This window comes from Chrysemys picta, chromosome 9, assembly GCF_011386835.1.
Source record: "Chrysemys picta bellii isolate R12L10 chromosome 9, ASM1138683v2, whole genome shotgun sequence".
Taxonomy (NCBI): Eukaryota; Metazoa; Chordata; order Testudines; family Emydidae; genus Chrysemys; species Chrysemys picta.
In genome coordinates, this window is record NC_088799.1 from 25,973,961 (window position 1) to 26,001,632 (window position 27,672).

Below are 27,672 nucleotides of genomic sequence, written 5' to 3' on the forward strand. Positions count from 1 at the left end.
GGATTGTGTGGCCCAATTCGCTATTGGCTTGTACCTTGTGAAGCCACGTGTACCAGTGAAATGGGTATAAAATGCTACAACTTTGATTTGCACCTTATATCCCATTTTGGAGTGGTTTTAATGGTGACACAAGGTGCAACCCAGTAATGAATCAGGCTCTCAGAATAGTTATCCACCTAGTTTGCTCTGCTTTCTTGGAAATGAACACTGAACCAATCTAAAAAGAATTAGCTCCGGTCTAAATTTCCACTCTAGACACAATTTCCCATGAAGTATCATCTTCCAGGCAGATAACCAGAACCTTGCTTTTTCCAAGGTACATGTTGAAAGAGATTGTGACTGCATTGCTGGACATATAAGTTGTGAACTATGAAAGGCTCAGTCCTTAATGTGTTGTGTGGACTTTTATTCCAGGAGCAAAAGGAAGGGATAATATGGCCAGTGGGAATACAAGCTTCAGCTCCCTAGGGTTTTATGAATCAGCTGTGAAAGCGTTTGTCCACAGTGACATTCAGCACACTATCACTGGCTTGTGATAGAAAGGGTATTTTCACACTGCAAAAACTAAAGAACATAAAGGGCATATTGGATCAGTCTAATGGTCCATCTAGCCCAGTATCCTGTCTTCCAACAGTAGCTAGTGATTGATGCTTCAGAGGGAATGAAAATAACAGGGTAATTTCGAGGGATCCATCCCGTTGTCCAGTCCCAGCATCTGGCAGTCAGAGGCTTAGGGACACCCTTAGCATTGGGTTTCATCCCTGACCATCTTGGTTAATAGCCATTGAGGGACCTTTCCTCAGTGAACTTAGCTAGTTCTTTTTGAAACCCGTTATACTTTTGGCCTTCACAACATCCTGTTAAAATGTTTTCCACAGATTGACTGTGCACTGTGAGAAAAAGTACTTCCTTATGTTTGTTTTAAAACCTACTACCTATTACATTATTTTAACTGTTTAATTATTGATTTAAGTGTTTACTCTTCCTTTCAAGTAAAAGCACTGTTCAAGAGGGTCATGAAGAAGAGAAGATCATTCATATGAAATACCTGCACCATATTCAAGAGCCATCCAAAGTACAATGGTCACCATCAAGAAGTTGCCTCCCGTTAGCAAAAGTTAACTATTCTACATATGGGGGGAAATTAACCTCTAGAGCACTACTTGTAACTAGTATCTCTGCCTCCCAAAATCATTACAATTCTCCTCATTCTGTTCTCTGCCTCAATAAAAGCAGCAGGAGTGTTTGGGGGACTGGAGAGCAGCAGATGACCAGAAACCAGACATGGAAAACACTCCTGCATCTTTTTATCTACAAATGCTAGTTCTATTCTGCGAGATGACACCATTGCTACAGTATTGGGTTTGGGATGCTTCACTGAAAGACCCGGTCTACACAAGAAAGTTTTCCTGACATAGCTATCGCAGTCTGGAGTGTGAAAATTAAAACATACCCATACCTGACATTGCTGTGCCAGCAAAAGCTCAAGTGTAGTTATATGGTCAAAAAGCCTATTTGAGTCAGGATAGCTTATTCTGTTTGGGGAACTGGTTTAAGCTATACCAGTTTGTGTGTCTCCACTGTGGCAAACCTTTTAAAGTGTAGACAAGTCCGAAGGCTGTGGAAGGGTTTTCATTATAAAACCTTATTTGAAGAAGTTAAAGATAAAGGACTTCTTCTTTTAAAATGGCCCATAATTTGCTTGGCTGATTTAACTGTTCTAAAAGTGAAAGCGAGACAACACATATGGTTAAAAGGTGTCAAATGCATACATTCTGCATCCAGCTGCTTGGGAATTTAAGTGGAAACCTAACTTCCCATTCACCACATACTGTGGATAATGTCATGAGACACTGCTCACTGGAAACATAACATTTATGTATTTTAAAATTCTGAAATAACATTGCTTCTATAGCCCTTTCAGTACCTTTAGGATTTGTGATTTTCCCACATCAAAGGAATACTTGAACATGGTATACACTATCCAGGAGCATTGATTGAATCCATTTACTAGAATAACCACAAGAGAAAATTGCACCAATAGAAAGTCAGCACTGACAACTACTATGAGAATTCCCAGAGTTTGCTAATTAATATGGAATAACTCATTAGTAAGGCTAAGATTTTTTCATGGATATTTTTAATAAAAGTCCCCCCTCCATCCGTGGCGGCCAGGAGCTATGGGGTCCCCCACCACCTGCAGCAGCCGGGAGCTGTGGGGGCCCTGCTTCCTTGGGTGGCAGAAGTACCCTGGAGCTCCTGGCCACCCCAGGACTCTGCAGCTTCCAGCCACCTGTGTGCTAAAGTCACAGAAGTCTTCGGACGTCAGGGATTCCGTGATTTTCGTGACATCCGTGTCAAAAATTTAGCCCTACTCATTAGCTTGTACTTCTCACTGAGAAAGCATCATGTACATCCCAGTCTGAAGACTTTCTTCTTTTCCCAACAACGTTGCTTGCCCAAAGTCCTGGCTTAATTCAAAGACAGTTTGCCAACAGCATGACCTACAACTGTTTTAGCACTTTTCTAGGAAGAAATGGGTGTCATTATGTCCATGTCATTATGGATTTGTCTTGCAGTAGATAAGGATTAAACCTATGGGAAAGCATGTTCACTCTCATAGTTTTTCTATAGCAAATATTACAATAAACCTTGGAAAGCCAGTTTGTTCTTAGCACTGTTATGGTGAAAAATAAATGGAAGTTCTTAAAACATATTATAAAAGTAGTCAAGTTGAAAAAAGGGAACATTATACATGCACACGCATTGACTTTCTTTATACAGTAAACAACTTTGGTTTCCAAGCATGAGTTAAACAGCTGAAAAACTTCAGAATGCAGCTGTTGCATGCAAAAACTCCTCATTCACACACTTACCTATTTTGCATGTGTACAGCAGATGCTCATAACAATGAACAAGAGGCTGCACTTTAGGCAACTGCCTTTGAAAGTTTGACCCGGCTTTCTGAGATTTCTTGTTTTAAAAATCATTGAATGATCTCAGGACACATGATCCCCACCCCTTGTCATGAGTGTATGGTAGTTAAAAAAAAAAAAGTCAGCTGATGCAAGCAGGTAGATAAGAAAGAAAGACATTTCCTTTGACCACTCAGAATCTCTTCAGTGGGTTTACCATTGGCATTGAGTTTGTTGTTCATAAAAATTTATACAAAAAACTATTAATCAACACAATGAACATCTCCTGGTATAGAGCCATGCTTACAAAACCAACAGTTTTGTAAACAGTACTACTGCATCGAGGTGCAAGTCTCAGATTTGGAACAATTCTAAAAATCCATAGCAAGTACATTTTATGAACATATGGTGCTAAGAACATCCTGTCTGCTTCTACAGCAAAAGGAAACTCAAACAGAGTGCATTTATCCAGTGGGTGGAGATTGACAGATCCACAGCATCATCCCCTTTTTCTCAGATCCTGAAGAAACCCTCCCTGAGTGCTCCAACAAGGAGAGGGGTTTCTAAGTATGTAGGGATACCCTGGCTGCTCTCTAGGGAATTGTATCCCACTGCAATGTTTTCCCCAGGAATTGAAATTAGGGGGCGGGGGATGTTCGAATTCACAGGGGTGTGGGTCAGGGCCGATGAGGGGTGAGACCGTGAGGGTGAAGGTGGGCTGTATGGCACCATAGTAAAAACTGAAAACTGTTTCATGACCATTTTATTAGATTTAACTCATGTTTTGTAATAATCATCACAAATTAAAGTTGGCTACTCAAGCCTTCTATGAAGCATGACATCTACATCCTTCTTGGTTTCTTGTTATAATTTTGCACAACTCTGTTAATGAACTTCTTGAATGCAATGCATTCATCTTTGGTGGCTTCTCATGTGTCCAGTACTTCCATTCCTTCAATTGATTAGTTCATTCACATGGTCAGGCAGAAGGCGACTTCTTTCAGAACACAAAATTCTATTCAAAGATGAAAAAGAACACTCAGCTGTAGCTGTTGTGACCGGGAGTAGCAAGAGATGAATTCCTACTTCTTCCATCCCAGGAAACAAAGCATAAAGGTCAGGTCGAGCCACTAGTGATGATAAAATAGAAGTTGAAGTCAAATCTTCATTCATTCGTCGTATGATATTCCATTCTGTGTTCAAATTTTCTATTCTGTCCTGAGCACATTGCTGGTAGTGCTTCACTCCACTCAACTGTCAGTGTTTTATAGGACAGGGATCTGTAAAAGCTACATAGAGATTGAGTAGAATCTAGAAGTTGCTGTTGTAGATTTTTAAGAATAAAGTCTGTGTACTTTTTCAGTTGTCTTAAACACTTCTTGTCCTCTTCACTTAAGGATTCAACATAAATGCCTTCATTAGTCAACTTCTGGACAGAAGTCTGCTTCTTCCAGTACTTTTTCAATGGATAGCTCCCTGATTGATCCAAATGTAGCTTCTATTGCTGGACAAAGATCTACTACTGTTGTAGCAGATGCCTGGATGGCATTGTTTAATGGCCCAAGTGGTTTCAACAGTAGACTTACGAGAGAGAGAGAGAGAATGGCAATAGTCGTCTCTGAACATAGTAGCAAAAGTAATCCACCAGCCTCACTACTTAGATCCGTCCCATCTTGGTAGATACTTTCCAAAGCAAGTAAAAATGGCTGGAATAATTTTAAGACAACAGCCAAGGATCACTCATGAGAAATCCAGAGTGTTTTCCCAGGTTGGACTAACTTGAACTTCAGCCCCAGTGTATCTTCTATATTTTCGAAGATATTCAGTCTTTTTGGACTCTTGCTGAAAAAAGAATATAATGAAGACATTCAATTTAAAGCTTTTTAAAATGTCTTTTGAAGAGTCTGCAGCTTGTACTAGCACTAGTTGGAGTAGATGGCCTCTGCAGTGTGTATAGGAGAGATTAGGGTTATATGTTTCTCTGAGCAAAGATTGTACTCCACCATGTCTTCCAGAGAAGTTTGCATCTCTATCAAATGCACAAGCAGCCATCTGTTTGGGGTCCAATTGACAAGCATTTAACTCTTCTAAGATGTGGGTTGCCACAGTGTCTTCTATAACTTAAACATCTAGAAATGCATCTACTGGCCTACTACAGACATCAAGATAATGTACACAATGACTTAATACTTGCCCATTTGCATCAGTGCATTCAGCAGCCATGTATGCAAATTTTGTGAATGTGGTGAGAGAGGTCTTCACTTTTTCAACTGTTGAGTCTTTCACTATTGCACCATATGCTTCTAGCCAGTCAGTTGAGTTTCTTGCAGAAAGATAGTGAGCTTTTGCTGGTCTTGTTCGGAACCAGTGTTCAACTTCAGGATGAACAAGTGACAATGCACTTAACATTGGCCTCCAGTTTGTAGTGTGTGGTATATCTTGTTTAAATAGAAAGTATGATGCCACAACCATGTTTGTTCGCATGTCTCTTGAGCTTCCATCCAGCTCACAGTGATTTCAGCTAAGCTCTCAGTGGGGGAACCTCGCTGCTAGTGCAGACTGGGCCCTTTCTTCCACTTAGACCTGATTTCAGTGATTTCAGCTGTAGTGGTCGCTTAACAAAACAAAAGACTATCTATGGAGCCTAATCAGCTCTATCTTTAAACAGTGGAGAGGGGCAGGTCAAAAGGTACTTGTGACTCAGGCAGACCATCAAGCAAAACATCTGTCCCCACCCTCTCTCAATGCCCTCAATCAGCACAGGCTAAGTACAGTTCTACTGCCCTTTATTCATACAATAAGGGCTTGGCTATACTTGCGAGTTACAGCACAATAAAGGAGCCCCGGGCGCACTAGCTCACCACCCGTCCACACTGGCAAGGCACGTAGAGCGTTCTGACTCCACGGCTACAGCGCTGCTGGTACTCCACCTTGGCGAGAGGAATAATGTTTGCTGCGCCTTGGCTACAACGCCCAGGCGTCAGTGTGAACGAGGTGTTGCATTACTGCGCTCTGATCAGCCTCCAGAAACATCCCATAATCCCCTTAAGTCAAGTAGTCATTTTTGTCATTGTTTTGAACTCCTGTAGGAATGCGGAAATGTCCTTTCAAAGCTCCGTTTCTGACAGCCGTTACTGTGGAATGCTGTGTGCGAGAGAGAGAGGCGGGGGAAAGGGGGAGGTCTGCTGCTGTCTGAACTTACAAGACTGCATGCTGACATGCTCTCAGCCCCCCAAAACCCACTCTCTCTCCCCGCACATACACACAACACACTCCATCCCACCCCTCCCATTTTAAAAGCACGTTGCAGTCACTTGCATGCCGGAATAGCTGCCCATAATGCACCACTCCCAATGCCACTGCAAGTGCCGCAAATGTGGCCACGCCAGTGCGCTTGAAGCGGTCAGTATGGACAGATTGCAGCGCTTTCCCTACTGCGCTCCACGAAGGCTGGTTTAACTCAAAGCGCTCTACATCTGCAAGTGTAGCCATGCCCAAAGAACAACATCATGCCTCCTTCCCCTGCATTCAAGTGATTTGTAGCCCAACCCCAGCCAAAATCTAATCACTTGGGCAACACAGCTCTGTTTGCTGGATACCTAGGTAGATTAGGTGTAACTGTAAATACAATCTGGTCCTGCAGCCTTTCCCCCATCACTAGCTGTCAGGGAGAGCTCATTTAGACTTTGCTTACAAATCATCATTTGGCCAGCATCACTGAAATGAATGCACCAACATCGTCATAAAAACAACAGCTGTATAAGAAAGCTAGTCTATGTTCATACTTTTCAAATCTATTATACTTTTTCAGATACACGTATTTTATCATACACTTTATATGCTTTTAAAGTATGTATTAATGTTTCAATTTCAATTCAAATTTCCAAACAATCACTAAATTGGCAACACTGCATGTAACTAATTCACAAAACTGGGAGGAGGGGTGTTAGGGAAATTCAGGGGAGTGTAGGAGAGGTGTAGGGAAATCCCTGTCCCACTCTATGAAGAACCCCCCCCAAAAAACCCAGTACAAACTTGAAGGATGCCTGCATGATGCTGTAACACCCAATGAGATGATGCTGACTATGGGACCTCACATATGTAGGGCAAGTACAAGGTAGTAGAGAGCTATGGGAAGCATCCTGTATGAATCAGGCTGCCATGGAGCTCAGGAAACAGTGGAGAGTCTCAGGGCCTCTGAGGACCTATAGGATAGAAGGCCAAATCTGCCGCTAATTTTGAGGGGGGCACAGAGAATGCCCCTCATAAGACCCATTGGAGGGAGCTCCCTACATAGGAATTTATAAAGAGCTTCCAGGGTTTTTCCTACAGCTAGGAGACAAATTTTGGCTCAATGTATTTATTTAAGGTGTAATTTTACCTATATTACAATAGCATCTTAATTGGTCTTGTCTACAACAGCATCATGGAGAGATTAATAAAGAGAGGGATTTCAGGTGGGGAGAGGTGTGGCAATGAGTAGGGCAGCTTCCTACAGTTTTAGTGAATTCACTGGCAATTACAAAATTCATTTTTTCAACAATCACAGACAACCCCTAACCCCATAAAGAGAACACACTAAAGTCTTTCATTGTAACTTCTGACTTCCTGCCCCAGTGTTAACTTGCAGTATCTAGACTCAGCTCCTTAAGACAGCAAATCACAGCTGGATAAAAGTCTTATACATCCCTATTTCATGGAAACTAACATATCCTTGTTGAAAATTCTGAAAAGTGTTAATCCTATCAGAATCACAGGTCTTTTCATCTCAAACTTCTGGGATTCCATAATATGTAGCAATCTCATTAGGCCCACTAAGAAAAGCTAAAACTCCTCAGGAAACACTGTCCTTTGGACAACATTAAAAATCCTGCTGTGCTTAGACACTCCAATATTGTATAGTGCTCCCGCAAGGGATCTATTTCTAGGAAATTATTTACTGCATGTAGCTGCAAAGAATGTATATACCTATTGAAGATGGCTGATCAATGAACAATATATTACTGACCACTGTTTGATTTTATGAGAGGGTTTTTTTTTAAGTTATGCTAAAAAATCAATAGATAATATACTGATAGCTAAAGGGGAAAGTTAGTGGGGCTTGCTGACCACACTGCTTTTTTAATCCATACAATATTTTTTTTAAACATTTTTGAACTGTGCACATTAGTCAGAGTGGATTTATTATTAGAAATTAGAGACATTCAAAACTCTATTAATTTTGCACAGAGCTGGAAGATATGTAACATGCCATATTCACTATTGAATTCCAATTCATTAACCAGATTTTTTTTTTTTTAAATATTACCATGAATTTTTCAAAACAGCACATCTGTAGCGGTTAATAGAAAAGTTGGCTAAAATAAAAGGGGCCTGGTCCTACACTCATGGAAATCAAGGGCAAAACTGATTAGAAGTATTACATTATTTTATTTTAGTCAACTTTTCTATTAACCCCATGGCTTAATCTACCAACACTCTGTTTTTTGGAAATTATGATTTAGTCAAACACAAGTTATTGGGCTCAATACAAGAGTAACTAGGTGAAGCATAAGGTCTTGTGACAAACAGGAGGTCAAACTATATGATATAATGGTCAGCTCTGGCCTAAAACTGTATGATCATCTAGTCTGACCTGCATGATACAGGCCATAGAACCTCACTCAGTAATCTGTGCATCAAACGCATAACTTCTGTATGAACTATCGCACATCTTTTAGAAAGACATCATGGCTTGATTTAGAGGCTTCAAGGGATGGGCATGGAGACTCCCCTACATCCATCAATAAGTTGTGCCAATGGTTAATTACCCTCACTGTTAAAACTGTGCACCTTGTTCCTAGTCTGAATTCATCTAGCTTCAGCTCACCATAAGGCATGTTTTTCAGGTCTTCACTCATTCTTATCTCTCTTTTCTGAGTCCTTTCCAATTTGTCCAAGGCATTATTCTTGAAGGATGAACGTTGTTGTCTTGAGACTGTTGATAGGAGAGGAAGGATGGTCCAGTAGTTTAGGGCATTATTCGGGGACTTGAAAGACCCAGGTTCAAGTTCTTGTCCAAAGTCACACAGGAAGTCTATGACAGATCAAGTCACTTTCTCTCTGTGCCTCAGGATAATAGTATCTCTCTCTCTTTCAGTGGTGCAGGACTAGTGGCAGCAGGGAGAAAGGCAGTTCCAGGGTGGCTGTTCCCCTCCTTACAGGGGAAGCCTCACAACTGACTGCCTGTTTAGGGGAAGGACTGGTACCGCAGGGCCAACAATAAGCCACACACCTTTGGAGTAGGGGGTAGGAAAAGGTATCCCCCTTTGTTTTATATTGGAACTGGTTACTTTTTTTGTTTGGCAGAGGGGCACCCCTTAGGCCTTCCTGGAAAATATTGGAAAATAAACCCACATGTGGGAGAATAAATACTATCCAGAGTGGGACTGACTTACTCCAGGCCCCCACCACCAGAAGGGGAAGCACTGAGCCAAACGAATATTCAGGAGGTGTCTTGCCACAGTACCTTTGATAGATACAGCCAGTCAAAAGATATTACAATAGCAGGTTTAATAGAATGGGATAAAGGGTGAAATTCATCCTGGTGCATAATGCTTAAGCCGTATGGTGGGAATGTACAATTTGTACATCCCTTGTATATGCAAAGGGGGCTCTCTGCCAGCTCCAAGTATGCCAGTGAAGGAGAATTGGGACTGGCCAATAAAATGTGCACCTAAATGGATCCAGTGGCCCACACCTTTTTCAGAATGACAAGAGCCACTGTGTCAATCCATAGCTTGGTACTGTGACAATGTATTGTAGTCCCTCCTCGTGGTGGGCACCTCTGTCAATTCATTTCCTTATGTAATTCCAGACATAAAGCTCAGTTACACAGGTTGTGCATAGGGAGGAGTGAATTTCATTCAAAATAAATGAGGAGGAAGGGATAGCATCACACTGCCAAGTTCATTCACATCAGGAATGAATCTGGCCCATTTGTTCTTTACTCTCTCTGAAGGGGCCTTTGAGCAGCTTTAGTCTGTCTAGAAAGCCCAACCTTCTGAGTCAATAGCATAATTCATCCCTGCCTACACTGGCTAGAGGAACCTCATTAGAAGCTTGTGTGCGGTTCTGGTCTCCCATGTTGAAGAAAGATGAATTCAAACTGGAACAGATACAGAGAAGGGCTACCAGGGTGATCATAGGAATGGAGACCCTGCCTTATGAGAGGAGACTTAAGGAGCTTGATTTGTTTAGCCTAACAAAACAAAGGCTGAGAGGAGACACGATTGCTCTCTATGAATACATCAGAGGGATAAACACCAGGCAGGGAGAGGATTTATATAAGTTAAGGGCAAATGTTGGCATAAGAACAAATGGATTTAAACTGGCCTTCAACAAGTTTAGGCTTGAAATCAGATGAAGGTTTCTAACCATCAGAGGAGTTAAGTTCTGTAATGGCCTTTTAAGGGGAGTAGCGGGGGCAAAAAACTTAACTGGTTTCAAGACTGAGCTTGATAAGTTTATGGAGGGGGTGGTATGAGGAGTTTCCCTACAATGCTATATGGCCCATCCACATCTGCTATTAGCAAATATCTCCAGTGGCCAGAGATGGGACACTAGATGGGGAGAGCTCTGAGTTACTACAGAGAATTCTTTCCCAGATGACTGGCTGATAGGTCTTGCCCACATGCTCACTAATCACCATATTTGGGGTGAGGAAGGAATTTTCCTGCAGATAAAATTGGCAGAGACATGGGTTTTGTCCCCCCCCCCCCCCCCACCTTCCTATATAGCATGGGGAGTCTCTGCAACTGGAAGTCTTTAAATCAAGCCTGGAGAACTCAGGCAGAGGTTACTGACCTATTGCCAGAGTGGGTGGGAGAGGTTCTGTGTCCTGAGAGGCACAATAGGTCAGACTGGATGATCATGATGGTCCCTCCTGGCCTTAAAATCTATGAGTTGAATTATCAGAACAAACTCACTAACAGTTTCAATAGGAGGGATGACCTTAAGCCAATGTAACACTGAGTTGCAACATACTGTATTTCATAGACAACTTGCATAAATCAAAGCCTGATTAGAATATTTTGACCACAATTTTTGTTTGTCAGGTATTTCACAAGATGGAGAAATACAGAATCACATGCACCCTAGTTTGCACTGGTAATTAAAACAAACTAGTGTGATTCCCCCCAGACTCATGCAATGGTTATTTTTGAGATTGAAAAAAGAACAGGAGTACTTGTGGCACCTTAGAAGCTAACAAATTTATTTGGGCATAAGCTTTCGTGGGCTAAAACCCACTTCTTCGGATGCATGCTATTGAGTTATCACCAATTCTCTTCTTATTGCACAAGGATAATGAGAACTAGTGTTATTAAAAGCAAAAAGAACCAATAAATTGAGCAACAATTATTTCTCAACTTTGTATTTGTCATGAATGACCCATTACAAAATCATATTTCCCACTGTCAGTATTACACTGACTCTACCCTCTTTGTTAGCTTCACGAATAACAGAAATGACCACCACAATACATATTCCTGAAGAAGGGGAGTTTTATCTTAAAGAGATTTGATTGAAATTGACTCAATTTATGTTGACAAAGATTATCAACTTGAAGTTGACTGAGTTTTAATCAAGAGTTCAAATCTTATGTACTACATCAGACCCCAAGTCCTCTTTGGGGCTAAGAGACAAATATGCCCCCAAGGAATGAGCAGAAGCCAACCCAGAGAGTTCCATTACTTTTTCTTTTTAAAGTTTCTACATCATGCCAAAGTACTTACATGAACATGGCATGTCTGACTTAGTGTGTTCCTGTGTTTTATTTACACAACAGCAAGCTTTTTAGTTTGGACTAGGAGCCTTTTTATGTTTTAGGGCTTATGCTATGCTCCATACAGGCTCTGATTCACAGTCAGTCCATCCCTGGGCTGGATGCAGGAAAGGCAAAAGGGGACAGTAGAGACAGAGTGGGGAGGAAGACATAGTTGAGGGGCTTGTGCAACCTCCAGCATCAGCTGGAGCAGCTCTAACTCATGCTCTGCTAGCCATGGGAAGCAGAGTATAGCTAGAGCACAGTGCGCTGTGGCTACCCATCCTCTCTGGCCTTGGCCTTTCCACTCCCTACCCCATATACTGGGCTATTCCAGCTGCTTTATGAAAGCACTGAAGGCCCCTTACACAGGATTTCCATTCCTTTTATGCCACCACCAAAATGGCATAGAAGGCTACAATGCAACAGACTCGGTACCACACTACACAGCAGGTGTTTGATTTCATAAAGTTTTCTTTGATTTCTTCATTTTTTCCAAGTTATTTACTGTTATAGTCACAGCTACTCTGTTATCCCTACCAATTTTTGTGATCCTTATAATTATATTTTTCTTTTTTTTTAAATTATTCTGTCTCCCTTGTTACTGTGTGACAGATTCATATAAGGAGAAAAGCCTACTATACAGGGGAAAGTGTGAAACTTACTATGAACAGATTGCTGCCAAATGTATAAACTAAAAAATAGTAGTAGGTGGAAGTGGTGATTGCAGGTTGGTGCCTCATTAAAATTCAGTTTCTTAAAACTGTGCAACAGACCACCTGGATCTAACACTGGTTTCATAATATAAGCCTACCTCTCAACTTTCCAATGTTGACACTCATGTTTTCCTGCATGATCACGCCATACCAATACTTTTTAAGTACAAAATGTGTCTAAAGATGTACTTACTTTGAATACAAAATAATAATTTTGCAATTTATAACAAGTTAATTAGTGGTAGGAGCAGGAAAGAGGGCCTGTAACAGACTGCAAACTGACTTCTATGATACAGGGGAAAGCATCCTTATAAACACATTTTATTCTTAAACCGTCATTTGTTGCTAATGGCACAACGTGCAATAAAATGTGTGTCACCTGTTTCAGACATTTGGGGATTAGATTCTACAAAGGGGTGTCCTTTCCTCAGCTTCTATTTAGCCTTCTTACACATGCCCACTCACCCAATACTACCTGAGGGCTGACAGCACAGCAGCTGCTGCATCACCTACGCCACTGTCCTTCTTGAGCCCAGACTCCCATGTCTGGAAGGGAGTGAGAGTACTAGAGAGTCCAAAGAGCAGAAGTGAGGGACAGAGGAGCTGCCCAGGAGCTGAAATATTTCCTGCTACATCACCTGCCAGTCAGTAGCCCTTATCCCACCGAACACGATCTGAAAATACAGTGCACTGCAACCAGGAGGCCGAAAGAGATATCTTCTAGAGTGTACTTCATAATATGGTACCACAGAGAGGTCCAAATAGGAATTCCCCAAGTGGCTAGGTAGAGTTGAGGGAAAGATCTGTTCTAGTTCTGCAGGAATTAATTCAGGGAAGTGTGACAGCCTGTCTTATACAGGAGGTCAGACTAGATGACCACAATCATCCTTCTGGCCTTTGAATCTATGAAAGATGTTCAGAGCAGCCTCAAAGTGAGCAGCTATTGGAGTTTGCTTTCAAGTGTACTACACAACATGGAATGCTTGGTAGTTCTACTCCTAAAGAGAAGCCTAGACAGGTTAAGAATGAATGATACTGGGTTATGTGGTACAGACTACAAAGTGTATCCTTTTCAGGCTCCTATTCTACCCTATGACTTTTCCAAACAACAAACATGCAAAGATTTCCAGCACTGTGGTTTCTAAGCACAAAACTCTATAGCACATCTTAAAATATGCTTATAGTCTTTTACCAATCCTGCCATTTTGATGAAACTAGCTCTGAAGAACTAAATAGTTGGATTCTTTTGTTAAATATTCATACATTTAAAAAAATTACATTGATAGGTACATGCTAGATTCTCAAATTAAAATAGAGAGAGCAATGCTGCTCTCAGTTACAACAGTGTACGGCCTCCAATTTCAATGGCACTATGAACAGTAATGAAGTTAATTATGCATGTGTTTGCAGGATCAGGACAAAGTCAATAAAGTTATTTCAGATTTACAACCATGTAACTGGGAGCAGAATATACCCATTTAAGTGTTTGCCTATACTAGAACTTTTAATCTAGAGTTGAGTTATCTGGCAAGCAATTAAGTTAATTAAGTTAACCAACACATATTTTGTTTAGAACATGTGTGTCCAGGATCAAGTGTATGTGGAGTGACCAGACTAGCATACACAAACATGTTAGCTAACTCAAGTTAGTTAATTGTGAAATAACTCAAAATAAACATTCTACTGTTGACAAGCCCTAGGTGGCTGGTAGTCTTAGGATCTTATGCAGATCTGAAGCAAGCTGTAATCAGATGCCTACTGAGAAACACTCAGATTCATCTTTAGCTTTGTAAAAATCCAGGAATACCTGTCCTTGTGGTCTTAATATTTCAGTCTAGACAGTCTTTAGTTTCAGTCTACTTGTTGAGAGACACATAGGTGAAAAGTAAACTGAATATTTTAGTCACAGGGATATAGACCACAAACAATCCAGACAAGCATAACAGATTGCTACCAGCAGACCAAGAACGAGAGACTGTACTCCATACATGCTTAGTAACAGGATGATTTACTGGGTTAATCAAGCTGGACATATACATTTGACATTCCATGAAAATTAAGTTCAAAGACATCTGAAACAAACAAGCAAAATTATTTTATGTGCTTAAAGTTAGAAACTTATGTTTCTATATAATCTATACAGCTCTATCCTAAGAACTATTTGGATATCAAGACTCAGCAAAAGCCACTTTTTGTGGGGTGGGAGGCATAGGGGAGGTCAATTTTGCTACCAAATACCTGGTATGTTCAATCATCTCCCTTAAGATATATCATCATTTCAAAAATGTATGAAGTGTATGGCACATATTCTAGGCACTAGGTAATGATTCAAACATGAATCTCTCTCCTCTGCTTTTTCCTTTTAATTAAAGAAGCCAAGATCCAACATCAGAGGGAAAACAAAATCCTCACCAAAGCAAACAGTATTTGAGACAAGAAACAGGAAAAACCAGACAGCTACTCTAATGCTGCAAGAATATCTAAAAAGGGTTAGGGGTGAGGAGAAATCAAGATCTCAAAACTGAGACATTTAATTATTCCAGTACTTCATTATCTTACTTTGATCTTAACGTTGTTAATCATCAGATGAGTCTGGCAGCAATTCAGAAACAAAACACACACAATCCTACATTGAGGTATTTAAGATTAGTTCATTCAAAGGACAAATTATTGTTACCAGTATCAGCTTTAAGTACATATGGCTCCCAACTACATTAAATCACATTGTAACCATCTTTAAAAGCTCCAGTTGTTAGTGGCACAAGAGAACATGTATGTAGTATTGATTATGTGTCGAAATCTTTCCTATACACACAATAAGTGTTTACTGCATAAACAACCATTTTGGACTTTTCTATCTGCTCAATCTTCTGCATCAAAGAAACAACCACAGTAGTTACTTTTAAGGTCTTGAGAAACAGGACAAATGTTTGGTTTCAATTTTCTATTACAAACCCGTTAAAATAAAGCATAGTCCACCACTTTATTGATACTATGGTAACTCCTTATTGTTACAACCTAACACACTGGGCTGGAAATGTTTTATGATTTGGGGAAAATTTCAAACCTCACTGTTTAAAAAATGCTGCGCACTTCAAAAATAATGTACACACACACACACACACACCACTGCCATTGTGTTGCAGATTATAGATACTGTTTTTTTTTTATCCAAGTATCTCAAAAATGTTTTACTTAGGGCTTGTCTGCACACAGAGGTTACACCAGTTTAACTAAGCCGGTATAACCAACAATTGTATTGGCACAACTGTGTGTTTAGATCAGGCCTAACATCACCAGATCCTATGGGGGTACATAAGTATTAGTAACTCCATTTTACACATAAGTAAATAAGGCACAAAAAGGGCTACAATGTCAAAATCTGGAAGGCATCTTGTGCACAATATACACGTGTGAACACATATTTCTAAATACAAATACAAATGTTCTAGGAAAACATTCCTGTGCACAAACCACACTGCATGTTTAAAAAAATCGAGCCATATGTTACTTGCCCCAGGTCACACTATAAGCCAGTGGCAAATAAGTCAGGACTAGAACTTCTGTACCTGGGCTTCCAGTCTTATTTTTAACCACAAGCCACATACCCATATACTTATATATACACACCATTAGATATTTTTTGTATCTTTGTCAGAATTGCATTTTTTAAACTTAAATTTTAAGGAAAAACCCTCTGAATGCTGTGCACATACATTAAAGAAAACCCTGAATATTTAGCACTTTTATGTAGCTACCAAGCACCTTACAAATAGCTAATCCTCAACACCCCTGCGAGGTTGTCACTGTCACCATATTGGGGATGGGGAGAAAAGTTAAGATGGGGCAACTTAACCTAAGGCTGCACAACATCAGTGGCAAAACTGGGACCAGAACTCAGAAGTTCCTCCTTCCAGCCACCAGTCCATGCCAACAATGTTAGCATTCTAAGGGTTAGCAGAGTTTAAGCTACAAAAGGTTCAAGAAAAGCTATATGAAAGCAAGCACAATTTTTAAGGTTAAATGGTGCCTTTCCTTCAGGCTGATAATAGAGCCTGTCTGGTCTAGATGCATTGTTGCCTGTGCTTTTTATGGTATTAACTAGGCCACACTGATGAGAGTGGTATAATTACTCATTAAGACAACATTTTGGTATAAACATGTAACAGATAACAAAAGAAGTTTCCAAAAGGGCCATGGAAAGGAATATTTTTACATTAACCTTTATATAGGCAGCAAACTTTGTATTTTACAGCTGGATCACCTTGTATAGTTAGAATAAAAATTAGCAGTGAGCTACCCACATTTCAGTAGTTATAAAGGCCGTAGAGTGTTTGGTGTGAGAGGTGCCATATAACACATTGTTCTGGACACATTTTCCACAGGCATAGAAAGCGAGGGTCAATGATCCACACTTCAACTGTGTTATCATCCACAACTAATACTGCTTGTTTACAGGGCAATATTTGGATCTATCATAGTGTTTTATAAAATGCATCACAGGCTACTTAAATCAAAAGCTATATTGCACTGTTTATTTTAATCTGAACATTTCTCAGATTAATAGTAAAATTAATCATATTCCTGAATTATTAGATTACAGACTAGGCATACTAAACCTGCTCAATTTCAAAACGCCTGAAGAGGTGTTAAAAGATACAAAGTAACCCTGCTGCTTTTCTCAGCTTTGGCAGCTCTGTCTTGTTCCCTTGACTATAATTCCGTATCAGCTGACCAGATAGATAGGCCGGCTAATAGATGATTGTTCACAGCTTGGTACTTTTCCCAAATGCATTTCGGGTATGAAAGAGGCATCCTTCCCGTTCCTTAAATTATATATTTTAAACACACATGCTCACATTTGCATAAATTGTGCCTACATCTTCAAGGGTCTGTCCACATGGCATTTTAAACCTGGGTCTGTGGGACCAAGGCTTGTGTACTAGGTTTTTCCAAGCTCATGCTTGAGTGTCCACACTACAATGTAAACCTGATCTTACAATTAGCGGACCTTGGTCTCACAGTCATGCGAACACGTCCATACTGCGTCATGAAGATCTTCTGGCTCCGGTTTGCAGCATGACCCATGTCCTCACTGCAAAATGTCATGGCTTGGACCCCAATCACAGCAGGCTCCTAGGAGCCAGGTCCTGAGTGTTTACTGACCTGAGTCAGACTGATTTGTGTGTGGACAGAACTGGGGCTTGGATTCAAACCGGAGTCAGAACCTAGACTTAAGTGTATTGTTGACAAACCCAAATAGATCTGCAGATGACTGCTGCCTTTTTTGTCTGTCTAGAAGAGTAGCTTGATTGTGTATCTACACCTCACAACAGCAACCAGTGTAAAATGAAGTGGATTGGACAATTACTTTTAAATCTTAGTTATAGGAATTTTTTCCAGATTTTCCAGTCACTTTACATTGCAACAAATACTTTGTTTAGTTTCCCTTTGCTGCCTAGCACTGGTGCATAATGTTTAAAAAAAAAAAAAAAAAGGTGAGAGTCAAACAGGCAGTACACGTGCTCACTTTCCAGTAGATCTAAACTTAAGTATATAGCTGAAAATGATGCATTGTCCTGAGAGTTCAGAAGTGACCCACCCTTTCAACTGCTAGGTTTTAGTATGCAACAAAATAGTTACATATCACTGTTATTGGGGCTTTTTTACCCTTTACATTAAAAAGAGAACGCCAGAGCTTACAGTGAGCGTTTACATGTGGTTAGCCACTTTATGAAACGGTGGTGGTGGTGGTGGTAACGGTAACAGCAATCATGCAGTTTTTGTTTCACTCTTGACAAGGAAATACAATAGCAACCCCAGAATACACCCGGCAGTGAAGAGGAGAAATAATTGGTCCCTTTCATCCCCAAAGGGCTATATATTACTCTGCTCATTTTAAGCATTTGAGCTTATGAACAAAAACCATTTACCATCCATACTATTTATACTCCCTTAGTTTTAAAGGCAGAAGGGTTTTCTTGATTCTTTCTCCAGGCTACTACTAAAGTAACTCAGATGAATCATTATTTACTGAAGGCCTTACAGCCTACCTTGCAAACAACTTTACTTTGTGGCTATCATGTCTATGAGTTCGTATTCCATGGAGATTTTTATAAACCCTTAGCAATACAGGCATTACAACCTCAAATACAGATCAAGTCTCTCCTCAGTAATATGCATGGAATTCATTTACAATGCCTAACAACCAGCACATAATCAGCAGAATGTCCTTTCTCTAACCCAAAGTCACTTTTTAAATATCTTTTCTGATTTTAGGTGTTAGAGATGGTTATACAAAGTTTACCACTTTGTTATTTGATGCTTTTCATTAAAGAGCAAGATTTTGAGTAAATTTGAGACCAACTACTTTGGGGGAAAAACAAAAAAACCACCAATTGCATCCACTTTGAAGTAGTGGATCATCTTTTCTAGGCACCTCCTCTGTTATCCGTGTTCCTTGCTTTATTTGACCTTCTCCTCGTATTTTTGTACTACCAATTACTAGGCCAAATCCTCAGATCGAGGAAATTAATAAAAATTCACTGAAATCAGAATTTATTTTCCTATACAGTTGAAGAAACTGAGGTATAGAGGAAAACCAAATGACTTCTCAAGAATCATATGGTAAGTCAGCTGAGCAGAGTTAGGCACATGACTGGGAGAAACACACCCTGGGGCCCAGTTACCCTTTCAGTTGTGCAAGTCAGGAATGCCTTGCTCCCAGCTACTGAACCATACCCTTGCTCTCTGTCTCTCATCCCTGTGCCCCACCCTCATTTCCATCTCTGCCAGACTTTCTAAGTCCTCTGGAGGTAACAAGATGTTAATGGGCTTACCCAGTTTCAACTGGAAAATAACCTTTACCTACCTCAGGATTACTTATTAAATGGTCATGAAACACTAAGTCTTATTTATTATCTCCCAGTAAGCCCACTAGACCACACTTCAAGGTAATTAAGTAATAAACATCTCTAAATTCTTGTGTCCAGTGTCACCACACCAAAATCAAATGCCAGCAGCAGCAGCTACATTTCCAAGACTGACCAACAATTTTGGCCTAACTTGAGACACTTGCAGGTACCAAAAACTGCCAGTGGCCACTCTTGAAATGTTGGTGTAACATTTTATTCATTTACTGATAGAGTCCTATTGAACACAAAGCATCTAGCTGTAGTTTAATGCCTACAGCTCAGCCTGTAGCTGTGCCACTGATGTGTCAGGGAGTAGTTAGGACTTGTAGATGAATGAAAATATACTCAACCTTTTAAAGTTCCACTCACTTTTATCTTGGCTGAAATAGTTAGAAACCTAAAGAAATAAATCATGAGATACATAGACCCACTTCATGACTGAGAAGGATGGGATAGGGAACATTAACAAGTAAGCATTTTCATTATTTTGCAATAGTCACTTGATAAGAACCATTTAATCTCATTTAGAATCAGTCTCCCATCCAGCAATCCAATTCCAAACATGAATACTCACAAGATGATCCTTTTGTTTCAACCCAGTATCATACTAGAACAGAATGTGCACTATCTCCAGAAGGCAGAAAAAGGTGAAATAACATGATTGTGATCAGCAACAGAGGGTCCTGTGGCACCTTTGAGACTAACAGAAGTACTGGGAGCATAAGCTTTCGTGGGTAAGAACCTCACTTCTTCAGATGCAAGTCTTGCATCTGAAGAAGTGAGGTTCTTACCCACGAAAGCTTATGCTCCCAGTACTTCTGTTAGTCTCAAAGGTGCCACAGGACCCTCTGTTGCTTTTTACAGATTCAGACTAACACGGCTACCCCTCTGATACATGATTGTGATCAGTATGTCTAATCTAGATCTTGCAAAATCTGTTGCAGAAGTTGCAGTCACTGAGGTATATGCACACCTGGACTTTGTCTGCTGCCTGGACATATATCTATTAACACCACACTTTCTACAAAAGATTTCTTGTACATACAATTTGAAAGACAAAGTTATTTTAAAAAACCCCAAGGCTACATTTTTAGAAACCAATTGCCTTAAAATATTTTCTTGTCAGGAATTAGTAAAATAAAGCTACTGATTCTTATCCATTTTTCATTCTTTGCCCAAACCACCACTAGAAAAAAAATGGTAACACCATCGAATAGTTGTTTCCAGCGTTGAGACTTAATATTAGTAAATCAGTTTCAGATCCTCTGATCAAAGGCACTATACAATATACACATTTTCTTATTAAAATAGGAGTCTCTTTCAATTAGGTACTATCGCTAAAATATACTTCTATTACAGAATCTTGCTAAGCATATTTGTAGATTTCAGAGTAGCAGCCGTGTTAGTCTGTATCCGCAAAAAGAACAGGAGTACTTGTGGCACCTTGGAGACTAACAAATTTATTAGAGCATAAGCTTTCGTGGGCTACAGCCCACTTCTTCGGATGCATATTTGTAGAGTGTCACCTACCTAATCACTACACTCTGACATCAGTTGCCTTAAAAGTAGGATCTGATGTGCATTTGAGTATATATTTTAACTTCCTCTGAGGAGACTACTAGTGAGTCTAACAAATGACTGTCCACACATTCTACACCATGTAAACAGTTACACTGTAACCTGTCTGATCAGAAGGGTCAGATTTCATTGTGTGTTTAACAACCTGAAAGTGACTGGCTGCACAAAGGAACCAGTAAAGCTGAAAACGGGGACAAGGGAAAGTGTTCAATGCCACTTCCATTGATTTTTAATAGGAATTTTCTCCCCATTGCTTTCTTGGGAACACAATCAGGTCCAAAGCTAGAAAGTCAGTCCAAATATTCTGTTCTACCCATTCTATTTATTTTATAAAATAGGAAACAAAGTATGAACCTTATGGCACTTAAGGGATGATCAAATACGAATATTGGAGAGTTACTCTCTAGCTACCACCCACACCCCAAATCCCCTTCTCCAATTTCTAAAATTTTGGTTACTCCTCACTTCAGTGTTTTTTTTATTTGAAATAAAGCCTGATTTTGAATTTGCTACAGTGGGTAAGGTATGAGATTCTCTTTTGGGGAGGGAGCTATTCCCAGGACTCAGAGGTTTGAGTGGCTTTGTGGCTGTGAATAAAGAAAATAAACCCTTTTCTATAAGAGAGCTTGACAAGCACTGAATTTCTACACAAAGCTTGCTGTAGGGTCACTGCATTACGGTAATACTGGGGAAAGACATTTTTGTGATGGCATTTAGTATAAATGACACCTTTGGAGGTAGGCTTTATAAGCTACTGAACAGTTTAGCTACCTTTAAATAGTATTTCAACACTGTACACAGCCCACATGATAATTGATTGCACCAGAAGTCCCAGATCTTGTGATCACATGCGCAGAGCACCCAAAATAGTAGCTTCAGCGGATGTAGTGAGGGTGTATTAATTTTTTTTATTTCCTGCTATTCGAATCTGCAGAGTAGGGGAGCTTCAAACAGCAGTCAAAAAAATGACATTATATTCATAAGTACTTCGGGACCAAAGTCCTTTTCCTATTTAAAAATCATGGAGTTTTGCTATGAATTTCAAGAAGAGCAGGACCTAAGAGAACAAGTGGCATTCACTGTCACACAGATTTCTTACAGAAAAAAATAAAATAAAAAAAACAACCTTTTTTTTTGCCACTCATAGCTGAAATTAGATATCCTGCAATGTCTGTCAAAATGACACCAACCAAGAGGTTAAAATGTCCTTAATGTCCTTTGCAAAAAACAGTCACACATTCTTTTAATGAGAACAGAGTCCTCAAAACTTTTGTAGGCAATATTAGATTTCATGGCTGTAGAATTATGGTCAGCTATAAGGTCTGATTATCCTATTGTAAACCTTCAACACAAGTGCTGCACTTAGCTCTAGAACATTGCATAATTGCAGTGATCATAGAGACTGATATTTCAAAGATAACGTACTTTCCTGTAAAGGTACATGCTCAGGTATTTGGCATGGTCTTTAAAAATGCAGTCATTATGGACAATAGGATATATGGGGTTTGATTTTTCTACCCAATTAATTAATTAAATTTTCACAACCCCTACTGTGGATTCAGGTACATAACAATATAAAAGGTACATTTTACTGGTATAGCTTGTTCCCACAGGGAAGAGAAATAAGACATAACAGTGTAAAGCACCCTGACGCTGATAACTGTATCCACACTGGTGGGAGGGGAGGTAAAGAGGCGGTGTACTTGTATAATTAAAGTAGTTTTTGTATATAGACCAGGCCTATGTTTAGTGAAGGATACAGCAGTTTGGATTCTCTGCAAGGTCTAGCTACCCAGTGCTTCTTTCTGTAGTGTCTTCACCAACCAGGGGAAAATGTAATTTTTGAACATTTATATATTTGTACTCATTGTATTAGACCCATGCCATGTGTTACTACTTAACGCATACACCCCTTTGGCAAGGAGCAACATATATTAAAAGACCTTCACCTGTTCTGCTAGGCCAAAGCTAAAACTGGAATTTATGTTGAGCTGGTGTATGCTATATATACACACACAGACTTGCATCATTACTTAGTCAGGTTTTCTTTTAAAAAAAAAAAAAAAAAGACCACACACAATCAAAAATGAAGCAATTTGAAACCATGAGGTATTTTGAAATTTTTTAGCTTCAATTTTAGATGTCAATAACTGCTAGGAAAACTAGAAGATTTGCCAGGTTTCATTATGTTGAAAGCAGCAATTATGAAGATAACTCTACTGAACAAGTTATCCAGAGATCACCCAGTAATCACCCAAGGCCAGCTTCTATAAGGTGCTGAAAAACCTTCTAAATACCATTGAGGTCAGTGAGTTTTGGGGGATAGAGGCCCTCAGCACTTGGGTGAAAGCATGTAGTATGTAGACAGGATTGGACCACTAGCAATGGCCAAGATACATATATAACATATGCTTTCAAACTTTAATGCAAGATGTCTGCAATAAGCCTACCTTAGTACTTAAGAAAAATTCCTGTTAAGATGTGGCTTATATTAATAATAAAAAACAGCTATTCAGGATGGCGTCAGATTTTAAAGTCCTCAAACAGATTTTTTTATTCAGCTTTAAAAAAAAAAAAGTTATTAAAGGTGAACTGCAAAAGTGAGGTTTTGTTTTGTTCTTTTTAAAATGAGTTTGTACCTTTTGATGTATTATATAAAGAAGACCTGAAAGAAATCAATCCAGGGCGATTTTTTTCTTGGGGGGGGGGAGGGGGGGGGGACAACGGGGACGACACACCAGGTGGGGAGGGGAAGAGTTTGTAGCTCTCTTCATCCGGGTGTTTTTTGTTTTTTTTTTTAAACTTATTTTAACTGTAGACATATTAGTTTGGCAGGAAAGCTTCTTGGGGAATTAAGAGAAGTGAAATATTGTGAGCTCAGATGAAGGTGGATGTTTAATCTTTAAGGCATCATTTCTCCCAAGTTTTTTTGGCTAGGTATTAGGAATTAAATAGATGCTATAAATCAGAGAAAAACAAAACGCCCAGTTTTCAGCTGAAGTACAACAGTCACTTCAATGATTGAAATCAATGAAGTCACACCTGTGTAAGGCCCTGATCCTGCACAACTGATGTCAACGGGATCTTTGCTATTGGATACAGTGAATTCATGATCAAGGTTTAAATTAGGAGTGAGAAGAATTAGGCACCCTAAGTGTTAATCAGTTTGACTAAAAGTCCCAACTTCCTCAATTGCTCAGCTTTTGGTTTCTTGTGATGTCATAATTTCATTAGTTCCCATAAGTCTTCCTGGACAGACAAATCATGAGTTTAAAACAAACAAAAAACCCCACACATTTGGGGGGAATAAATGCCTTTCAGGCCTTCTTATTTAAAAAAAAAAAATTCAAGAGGGTGTGGGAAGAAATAGGCACAAGCCCATCTTTCCCTCCTTTGCAAGTTACATTTGAAATGTTAAGGAATCACAGTATTAATGCATAATTTTAAAAGCTGTATCTTTTTCAGTAAATTAGTAAAGTCTTGAAGTTTATGAACAGCTGACCCTCAACACCTATACTCCAATAAACCATGTTATTATTAAAATTACAAAATAAGATCCTAATCCTGCAAGCTGTTCTGCATAGAGCCCAAATGACTTCAACAAGCATTTATATAAGTGTAGGATTCTGCCCACGTACAGCATCATGTAGCATCAGGGCCTAAATATAATTATTCAACTGTTTCCAACATTACCAGTAGATACAATAGAAACGTTCCCTAGCCTCATGATTTTAGGTTACCTTCCCCCGTTCTTAACATACTGTTATTTTGGTTAGACAAATATCATGATTAAAAAGCATATGTCTGCCATGATTGCATATTAAAGTCAGTTCTCCTTACAATACATTAAAATAAAAAAAACACAGTTTTGCTGTTCTTTTTTAAAAAAACAAAACATTTGTATTAAAATTCTTAAAACGGATAGACATTAAACGCATGTCTGGAATTAAAGTTACAGTTGTTAGAATTTTCTTGGTACATCACAACATTAAGATTTTTCTCTTTGCTGGCTGGAGGTACATCCTACATCATAGAACCAAAACAAAAGAAATCCTCCCAAAAAACTAAATGCCTGTAAATTTGAATTAAATGCAGTCCAAATTTGCAAGACATGGAAATGACATTTAAAAGGCTCAAATGGAAATAAGAAATAAATTCCACTAAACAATAGGCCTTTTTGTCCTGGCTTGTTCAGTGTGATTACTGAAAGGAAGCTGTTAAGTAGTTTCTGGAGTAGTAGATAATGGGATTCTGTGGAGCTTTCACAGGTTGGCACCGGCTGGAACAGCTGAGTTTTGAAGGCACTCTACAGACACAGGGTTGCTGTTGGCCCTGTATCACATTTTAGGAAGTCTTTGTACTTTAGAGAGCTAATCAAAATCAGTTATTGCCAACCCAAAAATAAGGAAAACAAACCACCACCACAAACCTCCCTCCCCCCTGAAGAAAAGAAGAAAACACAACTAAAAAAATATTGTGCAGATTTGTAACATTTTCACAGCTGATTAAAAAAAAAAAATACTACCGCTCTCCCCCAAACTCCCATCCGATACAGCAGGTAAACAAAATAGAAAGTTTCACAAATGATCAGCAGACACGTTCTGGCACCCCACACTGTATTGGCATCAGTGTTATTAAAAGTCCCAGTTCAGATGTGCAATACTTCAGATTGGATACACTGTAACAATAATCCAACTTTGCATAGAAATCCTCAGAATCAATATCATAGTCACAGGGTGCATTCAAGGTTGGCTAAAGAAGAGAGAGCACCAATCTTAGTTTTACCCCCACACGTCCACGGAAAGATTTCTCTCCCCCTCTCTGCAATGGTTTCTTCGTTTACTGCTCCCCTCAGTTCCTTAAGTGTAATTTAACTCTTCCAGTTAGAAAACGATCGCTCACAAGCTCCCCTTTCTCCAGGCCGAAACTTTTCTTACTGGTGTCAGTTGCCAATACAGCAATCTGTAAATGGTACTTACGGGAAATATGCAACAATCAAAATCGATGAAATGTACATGCTGAAAAAGCCACGTTTCCAACAATACACCCACCCCATGACACTGATCACTGCAGCAGCTGCTGCTGCAGCCTGGAATCCTTGTGTATGCAAAGTTGTTTCCAATCTTTGTTTCGAGCGATCACATTGCTGCTTCTTTTTGTTGTAAACCTTCGCGAACGACAACATTGCCCCCCACGCCCTTTCAGAGGATCACGCAGGACGAGCAGCACTGATCGTCCCCGTTGGGCTGGGAAGCGTAGTTCATCTGCCTGACAATCTCTGCAAACAGTTCGTCCACTGAAGCTTTGTTTTTGGCTGAAGTTTCCATGAAGGGGCAGCTCCACTCCTCGGCCAGAGCTTTGCCTTCCCCATACGAGACCTCCCTCTCGCCCTCCAGGTCCACCTTGTTGCCCACCAGGATCATGGGCACCTTCTCGTACCTTTTCACCCGGATGATCTGATCCCGCATGGGCTTGATGTCCTGGAAGCTCTGCTGGTTGACCAGGCTGTAGACCAGGATGAAACCTTGCCCGTTCTTGATGTAGAGGTCCCGCATGGAGGCGAACTGCTCGGTGCCGGCGGTGTCCAGGATCTCCAGCACCGAGGGGGAGGAATCCACCTCGATCTCCTTGCGGTAGAAATCCTCGATGGTGGGGTCATACTTCTCGATGAAGGAGCCGGTCACGAACTGCACGGTGAGGGCGGATTTGCCCACCCCGCCCGAGCCCAGCACCACCACTTTGTATTCTCGCATGGCTCCGCTCCGCACACCCGGCTCCTTCCTCTCTGGGTCTCTTCTCTCCCTCCCACCTCCAGTCAGCGGGGAAGGAGGGAGGGGAGAGAAGCCGCCCCGCCGCGGCTCTCACTGGAGCGGGGTGAGCATGCAGCAAGCAGCCGGCGGGGGAGTGAGCAGCGGCTAACGCCCGGGCAGCGCCAGCCCCCTTCGCGCGGCAAGGGCTGTGCTCAGCTTCCCGGGCAGGCTCGTGGGCCAGGCAGCCGCGGCCGAGCCCCGGCAGAACGCGAGGGCAGCGCGAGCCCCTCTGACAGGCAGGCGCCGTGCCCGAGCCTCAGCAGCCCTGGGAGACGGGGAGGCGGCAGCTGCCAGCGGGGCGGGGGAGGAAATCGCGAGTTCTCATCGCCCCCCGGCAGCCAGCGCGTGGTGCACCAGTCCCGCGGTGCCGCCTCGCGCCGCCACGGGCCATTCCTTCCCCACAGCCTCGCACTCAGCTCCGCTCACAGCCCGCCCGGACCCATTGGCTCGCGCTAACGCCCTCCCCCCGCTATTGGTTTCTGGAGAGGGGGGAGACCACACAAGGACACGCGCCCCCGCTCGCCCTTTTGTTCGGATTGGCTGCCGCCTAGTGCCCGTCAGGCCGCGCTGCCTCATTGGCTCAGAGGTTTGAGTTCTTCCGCCATTGGGTCTCCAGAGGGAGGAAGATGATTGGCCGATGAGCCGCTGTCTGTCTTTCTGCCCCGCCTATGAAGGAGTTTTGGCGGATACTTATACTTTGCAAAGGGGGCAGAAGCGGCGGCGGAGGATGGATCTGGTGCGGCCCAGGGGGGGTAGGCCCTTCCCCGGAAGCGCCCAACAATACAACCCCCGCCTCGGGTTAGTCCTAGGGTGGCATTAGGACAAGCTGCAGCCCTAGGCACCCCCGCCGGGGAGGAGGGCTGTGGCTTACCGCTTTGCCCGGACCCCAGGGGTCACCCACCTAAAACACACGTGGTGGGCACGAGGCGGTTTGGA

The 27,672-nt window shown here is 41.0% G+C and overlaps 1 protein-coding gene across 1 annotated transcript; it reads right to left on the reverse strand.

The window, feature by feature from the left end:
- Nucleotides 1–24,222: 24,222 nt before the first annotated feature.
- On the reverse strand, nucleotides 24,223–27,186 carry RAP2B (RAP2B, member of RAS oncogene family). Its single transcript, XM_005286960.5, has one exon. The coding sequence runs from the start codon at nucleotides 26,677–26,679 to the stop codon at nucleotides 26,128–26,130; it is 552 nt and encodes a 183-aa protein (XP_005287017.1). The 5' UTR covers nucleotides 26,680–27,186; the 3' UTR covers nucleotides 24,223–26,127.
- Nucleotides 27,187–27,672: the final 486 nt, after the last annotated feature.

Coding starts and splice junctions, on each gene's coding strand:
- RAP2B (XM_005286960.5), bottom strand. CDS start 26,679: ATGCGAGAATACAAAGTGGTGGTGCTGGGCTCGGGCGGGGTGGGCAAA.